Below are 7,397 nucleotides of genomic sequence, written 5' to 3'. Positions count from 1 at the left end.
TTAAGCGTATTTCTATTATAGATAAGGAAAACTAAAGCTCAAATTGGTAAACTTGCTTGCCCAAGGCACAGGCACAGGCAAGGATGAAACCTGGCTATCTCTGTTCTCAAAGTAGTGGGGCAGTGGCCAAGCTTTCTTGGAGGAACAAATGAGGTACATGAATGAGAGGGGGGCAGAGAAAGTGGGGACCAAGGAGTTGAGGTCTTAGAGAAGGGAGGCTCAGACTCAACCTTGTATGATGGGCTGAAACAGGTCACATTCTTGTTGGACTTACCTGAAGGGTTCCTGATGACTGAACAGAATTCCCAGGACTAGAACTCGGAATTCAAGAATTCTGAATTCAGAACTCAAGATTTCAGTCCAATATTTATTATTCATGATGTCCTTGCTTCCACTTGGACTGAAGGTAAATGGAGATGCTGTTGAGTGTTTTTGTGATTGTGATGGTTGTGTATTGAAGTCTAAACTGCAATGGGAAGGCTTTGGCATTTTGCAGGTATAAACGATAATTGCAAAAAAGCAAAAACAAAAGATGAATATGGGAGTATTGACAGTTGCACCATTTGGAAAGCTGAATTCTCCTTTTTCTCATCTCTAAACCACTTAGCCCTTCAGAGCCATGAATCATGCATTTGAGGGAAGGCGGGGGGGGGGGCTAGAGAACTGAATATAATTTATGCTTTGCTAATTGAAATCAAGTATAGCATTCAATCTCCCTGAGAGTTGGCTGGCTCTTGCTTAAATGTGTTATTAAGAAATGTTATTAACCTGACTCTATGTTTACAAGTTGACCTGGCTTTTCTGGATAGAAGATAATTCCTTCATAAAGTCTCTCCACGGAGGGGAGGGACATAGCTTTGTGGCTTCCTCCCAGAGTCACAAGGATCCAGGCAGAGTAGAGACTGAAGAAAATAGGCCATATCAGGCGAGTATCTCCTCTTAGAACTACATTGCCAAATGGAGACCCTTGAAAAGGAAAACCTTCAGGACTCCCAAGGCTCAGGATTCTGCTCCCTTTTAATTCAGGGAATTCAAACCCACAGGTCACTGAGTTGTAATAAGGGTCCCGACCCCATTCACTCTTCGTTCTTCCCATAAAGCAACGTCCCTCCTCAGCCAGCTCCATCGGGCATCCTTGTGACCTTGGAAGGGCACAGGAATGATTTCAGGAGGATTTTACCATTTGTATTTCCCTAGTGAACTTAGCTTATTGGCTGTATTACAACTGGATTTGCTTGTTGCATGGATAGATCACTTAATGTGAGAATACCCACGGATTAGCTTTCTTTGGGAGCTGAACCTGGTGCTGGGTGGCTTGTGTTTGTGGGGATGGGGGGACAGGATGACAGATAGCCAAGGAACTGAGGAGTGGAGAGGAGCTTTGAGGGAAGGGGTGGATCCGATCCGTGTGACTCTTACTGACTTTTCTCCAGCCCTTCTCAATCCTAACATTCCAAGCATTCCTTTAAGAAGATATTTGAAGAGATTGAGGGTTAAGTTCTTGAAACCCCAGCCTAGAATATCTCATTGACAAGTCTAGAATGGAGCTCAGAGAGCTGTGTATTGTTTGGTTTCTTTTGGTTTTATGTTTGCTTTTTTGTTTTTAAAAAATAGGGTCTCACTATGTAGACCAGACTGTCCTGAAACTCAAGATTCTCCTGGTTCAATGTCAGCTGGGATTACAGGTGTGTTCCACCATGCTTGGCTTGGAAGCTAGGTCTTAAACAACATAACCCACAGGTATCTGAGTTGTAGCCAGGGCTGACACCCATTCTCCTTGCTTTGCTCATCCAACAAGGCCTCACAGGAGCCAGTCCCGCAGTCAGCTCTCTGAAAGGAAGGGCACATCTTCCTTTCAACATGTGTGCATTTGTATCGTGAGCTGTATCTTCTTTTACTTTGATAGTAAAGGGATATGTGGAGGCATCTACTCAAAGTTTCCTTATCTGAAGAAGAATTCATTGGCAAGGCTCTTACTGACTGTGGCAGATCAATCTAGCCCTGGCAACATGGGATGAAGCCTGGAAACGTGTACTCCTTTTGGAGTCAGTGAACTATCTTAAGACTCACCCTGCCCTGCAGATAAGACTCTTAAACCTGGCCTTTCTGTCCAACCCAGATGGAAAATTTTGGCCCTTCCAGTGGGGGTGAAAGGGGGGTGTTGGTGGAAACAGAAGTGACCAATTACAAAGAAGCCATCCAAACCCATTGATCAGGTTGCATGAAGCTTTATAACAACACGATTTTCATTGGGCGGGAGAAATGACAGTTTAATTAAACAGCTGAACAGATTTCACTCCCCTTCCCCAACTCATACAAATTTCCCTTTTTTTTTAAACTAGAACAATTCCTGGGTTTGGAGATTTATGAATGAGTGCTTTTATGTCAAATGCTGCATTTAATCCATTCAAACTAATGGGAAGAGATGCTTTACTGGGCAGCCCTTTATGGGGGGAGCTCCCACAGACAGCCCTTGCCCTCCCCAGCCCCCTAGTTAAACTGCATCTGACAAATGGATCAGAGCTTGTTAGTGCCCCAATAGAGACTGTCTCTGTGTAGACAAAATAAGCCATGAGGTGACCTTGGGGGTAGTGGTGGATGGGTGGAGGAGGTGTGGAGACAAATAGGAGAATGGTAAACATTTTCTCCCCTCTACTCTACCCCTAGGATTACTCAACACAAGAGACCTGGCAGCTCTCTGGTCTGTGCTTCTTTAGAAACTTTGGTGGTAGAGGGAGGGGGGCAAAAATGTTTCCTCAAAACATGCCATTGAATCCTGGGTGCTTTGGTCGGGGGGGGGGGGGGGGCGGAGAGAGTGAGGGTGAAGGAGGGGAAGGAATCTTTAAAAAGACACATCCCACCCATTGGATTGGATTTTTTCCTCTGGCCTAAGAGGGCAGCCAGCCTTACTGCCCAGGCTTAACCCTGAGAGCAACCTGAAGGGGCTGCTCTACCATCCCTGTGGGACTTACTCCGCAATCCCCACGGGACCTGGTTCTCCACAATTCAGGTCACTCATAAAGACGGGGAACCCTCCTTCCCCTCTCACCTAGCTCTCAGGAAGAAAGCTTCCGGGGTGTGAGCTATTTTCATGTATTTCTTTTCAATTTTGGTGGGGAGTGTCAGGGCATGACTCTGCCTTCCTGGGGGGTTGGGGAGGGAGAGGAAACCGGGGGTCATTGTGTGAGAGAGGCCTTGGGTGAGAGAGTTAGAAATGTCTTCCATGGAGAACTGTGCTTTCTCCGAGTCCTGGAGCTTCCAGCCCCAAATAGCATTCGGGAAAGACACCCAAGCATTGGCCAATGTGTCAGGTACCTGTGCCAGGTGCAGAGCTAAGACTCTGGTAAGAACTCCCCTCCCTCCCAACGAGCTCTAGGGTTCTCTGTTGCCGCTCAAAATATAAATGCTGATGGCATCGGCCTCTGACCTGGATAGACATTGGTCTTATCTTCATTCTCTGCTAACCAATAGGAGGTAAGGATTCACGGTGGGTGCTTGCACAGCAGGTCAACCAGGGGCTGCTGGCTGTCCAGCCAGGCCTGATTCCTCTATGGGAAAGCATGGATCCATCTTTTTGCCTAAACCTCCAGTCCTGGAGCCATCCTGACTGGACCCAAGGAAGGAACCCCCACCCTGCCCCCCCAGGCTGAGGCCACAGGACCCTGGGGGTGGGAGGAAGGAACACAGGACTCAGGTAAACAGCATCCCTACCCACTGACCCTCCAGCCTCATTTGTCCCCCTCTTCCTGTTCCCACTGAAAGTCTTGCCCAGTCATTTGGTAAAACATCCTGTTGAAGGGTTTGTAGAACTTTCTCAGTCTGTGGATGACGTCAGGGTCGATGCGGGGGTGAGTCCGGCCTTTGCTTTTGCCTAAACACCTGGGCGCGCTGCTGTCTTCTGGCTTCTTCAGGCAAGGGAATCCCTTGGTTTTGTTGAAGTAGAAATGCTTCTCGGTCACCACGCGCTTGAGGCCTAGGAAGTCCTGGACTTTGGCCATTTCCCCAGCGGGGTCCACGATGAGCCGTTCTCCACTGACAAACAAGATCTGGGAGAGAGGAAAGTACTGGAGCCAGTTCTCCAGGTGCAAGGCGTAAATCCCGATGCGGATGGCGCTCCAGGAAGCATCGATCAGCCCCAGGGTCCGGTTTTTAAAGGCCAACACCTCAAAGGTGGGGATCTCGGGTTTCTTGGACAGTGTCTGCGTGTAGTCAGAAATGGCCCTGGTCACGGGGTTTCTCACCACTACAATCAATTTGATGTCTTTGGCCATCGAATGAATGCGCTTGGGCGCCTCATTGGTCACAAAGTAACTCGGAGTCTTCTCCATGGTGAGCTGTCCCTCTACAGTCTTGGGCATCACATTTCTGGAAAAGGGAGGGAAAGTAGTCATTACCGCCTTGAAATAGTTGAACAGATTTGTGTACAGATGCTTGCAAACATGTGCACACTTTTGGGCACGCACACATATACACACACACACTGTGGTAGCCAGGCACTGACATCTATAATCCTAGCTACTCAGGAGATTGAGATCTGAGGATTGCAACTAGAAGCCAGCCCAGACAGGAAATTTTATGAGACTGTAATCTCCAATTAACAAGTAGAAAGCCAGAAGTGCAACTGTGGCTCAAGGGACAGAGTACTAACCTTGAGCAAAAAACTAAGAGACAGTCCCCAGGCCCTGGGTTCAAGCCTCAATACTCTCTCTCTCTCTCTCTCTCTCTCTCTCTCTCTCTCTCTCTCTCTCTCTCTCTCTCTTTCTCTCTTACAAACACACATACATGCACACACCGACACACATATACAAAGTAACCCCAGGGAGCCCACAAAACTGATAAACACTTGGGGTTTCTTTTCATCTGTAATTCCATATATACTTCTAAGTGATTATCAAAAAAGCCAGCAGATGGCTTATTCTTTCTTGAGACCCTTTTATGCCTGGGTTTAAATTGCTTTTCTACCTCTTACTAGTTATGTTTACCCTAGATTCGCCCCTAATTTCTCGACTATTAGTTTTATAATCTCTGAAATGGAGATAATGATACCCCTGACTTCACACTGCAATGTAAGGATTAAGGGAGATAATTCTGGGAAGCATTTAGCAGAGAATCTGCCATGTACAAGAGCTTAATAAATTAAAGATCTTCTTAGTGTTGCTGTGGCTTTTAGAAAATGTTTGAGCTCAACAACACCTCCAAGATTATCTAGTCTAGGGTTGGTGAATTCCCGCCCATCTCCTGGTTTTTCTTTTCTTTCTTTTTTTTTTTTGTATGACTCAAAGCTAAGAAGGATTTGTAATGTTTAAGTGGTTAGAGAATGAAAAAAAATTCCCAAATAATAATAATAACCTGGTGTGATACATAAAAATTATAGACATTCACATTGAAATGCACACAAATAAACCTTTGTTGCGGGAGACCAGACATATTCTTTTGTTCATGTGTGCTCTATAATTGCTTTTATGCCATGAAAACGGAGCAGAATAGGTGAGACAGACACCATATGGCTTGTGAGACCTAATGTATTCACTGCTGGCCCTTTAAGGAAAAGTTTCTCTGACCCCTGAATTCAGTCCAATGTCATTTATTGGACCAATGACTCACTGAAGCTCAGGAGCAATTAAAGAAATCAAAAGGTTTTTGTGAATTCAGCCAGTTGTACCACATCGCCATGCCTCATCTTCATCTATAAGATACTAAAATGTACCTGGACTTCAATGGAGAATAAAACGACATGTAGAGAAAGAACATCTGACATAGGCCTGGTTCAAGCTACGGGATCTCTCCCCACCAACTTGTCCCCACCTGCCCCCCCATCTTAGATCCTATGTTTTACCCAGGGGCCCACTAAAAGATTTTGTTTCCTGAGATCCACCAGTTAAAAGCCTGTGGTGCTACTGGGAGGAAGTGGAACCTTTAAGAGGTGTGGCCTGGCGGGAGAAAGTTAGGTTATTGGGTACATGCCCTTGGAGGAAATATTGAAATTCCAGCCCTTTCCTTTTTTTTTTTTCTCTTGCTTTCATAGCCTGACAGTGGGATACACATCAGCCCAGCCAGCCTGTAAGGAAAATGCCCATGTCCTAAGTTCCATTTCCATAGGAGGAGTCAGTCCCCTATTGTACCACAGACCTCTTCTATGCATGGGCTTCCTCTACTTAGTCTTGCCACAGGCCTAAAAACAAGGGTGCCAATCAATCACAGGCTGAAACTGGTTAAGCCATAAACCATAACGGACGTTTCCTCCTAAGTCTTGGTTACAGGAACACAAAGATTCCATCCCAAGGCCCACAACTCTTTTGTCCTTGACAAGGGGACTTTCCTCCCCTCCATCTCCTATCAGCGCTTGTCTTCAAAGTACCCTTATCCTATTTTGGAGCTCTGGGATCCCTCACCCCGCCCCCCTCTCCCCCATCCTAACCAATGAGGTGGACATATCCATGATAAAAGGAAGCTTACGATGCTATTATGTATCCAATTTGCTGTAGGCATATGTAGACCAGAGTTAATTGATGATAAACTGTCCAATACCTTTCCGGGCAGCAGCCATCTGCTACCAGGTGCTCCATTAAGTCTATTCACTCCTGAGCCTCACACCAAAGAGGAACATTTAGGATTACACAAGACCTCTTTGTTAGGATGACATGCTTTTAAATGTTTCAGCTAATAAAACTTAATACACACAACGATCCCCCTAGCTTCTTCTCCTATAATTAAATTTATTTACTATCATGTGTATGCGGAGGGGAGGGGAGACTGACTTTTCTTTTATCTCTAATTCACATGCTCTGTCAATAATTAATTGCTGCTGGGTTTTGAGCTTCAGCGGCAAGAGCTTTTATTAAGCAAGAGGAATTTGCGTGGTAGAGAAAATTCATGAGAGCTTGAAGTTGTTAAGAGTATAACGGTTGGGTAGCTTAGAATTTGGGGGGAATCACAGTCATAGCCCTGGCCATAAATAATCATACTTGTCATGACCTCATGCTCTCCTTTGGCCTTTTCATTCAAGGCTGGTGCGCTACTATTTGAGCAAGCAACACTGTTTTTTTTTTTTTTTTTGGCCAGTCCTAGGCCATGAACTCAGGGCCTGAGCACTGTCCCTGGCTTCTTTTTGCTCAAAGCTAGCACTCTGCCACTTGAGCCACAGCGCCACTTCTGGCCATTTTCTGTATATGTGGTGCTGAGGAATCGAACCCAGGGCCTCATGTATACAAGGCAAGCACTCTTGCCACTAGGCCATATTCCCAGCCCCAAGCAACACTTTTACTTCCATCTTTATTCTCCCGTGGTAAATTGGAGATAAGAATCTCAAGGACTTTTCTGATCAGGCTGGCTTCGAACCATGATCCTCAGCTCTCAGACTCCTGAACCCCTAGTATTACAGGAGTGAATCACCAGCC

General features: G+C 45.8%; 1 protein-coding gene across 1 annotated transcript in view; it reads right to left on the bottom strand.

Annotated features, from left to right (window-relative positions):
- Positions 1 to 2,212: 2,212 nt before the first annotated feature.
- Hs3st4 (heparan sulfate-glucosamine 3-sulfotransferase 4) overlaps positions 2,213 to 7,397 on the bottom strand; it is a 331,229-nt gene continuing 326,044 nt past the window's right edge. Inside the window, exon 2 of the mRNA XM_048331877.1 lies at positions 2,213 to 4,365. Coding sequence (XP_048187834.1) covers positions 3,729 to 4,365 — 637 coding nt within the window. The 3' untranslated portion in view covers positions 2,213 to 3,728. The remainder of the gene's footprint in view (positions 4,366 to 7,397) is intronic.

The sequence above is a fragment of the Perognathus longimembris genome, chromosome 23, assembly GCF_023159225.1.
Source record: "Perognathus longimembris pacificus isolate PPM17 chromosome 23, ASM2315922v1, whole genome shotgun sequence".
NCBI lineage: Eukaryota > Metazoa > Chordata > Mammalia > Rodentia > Heteromyidae > Perognathus > Perognathus longimembris.
This window is presented reverse-complemented; position numbering and strand designations above follow the sequence as displayed.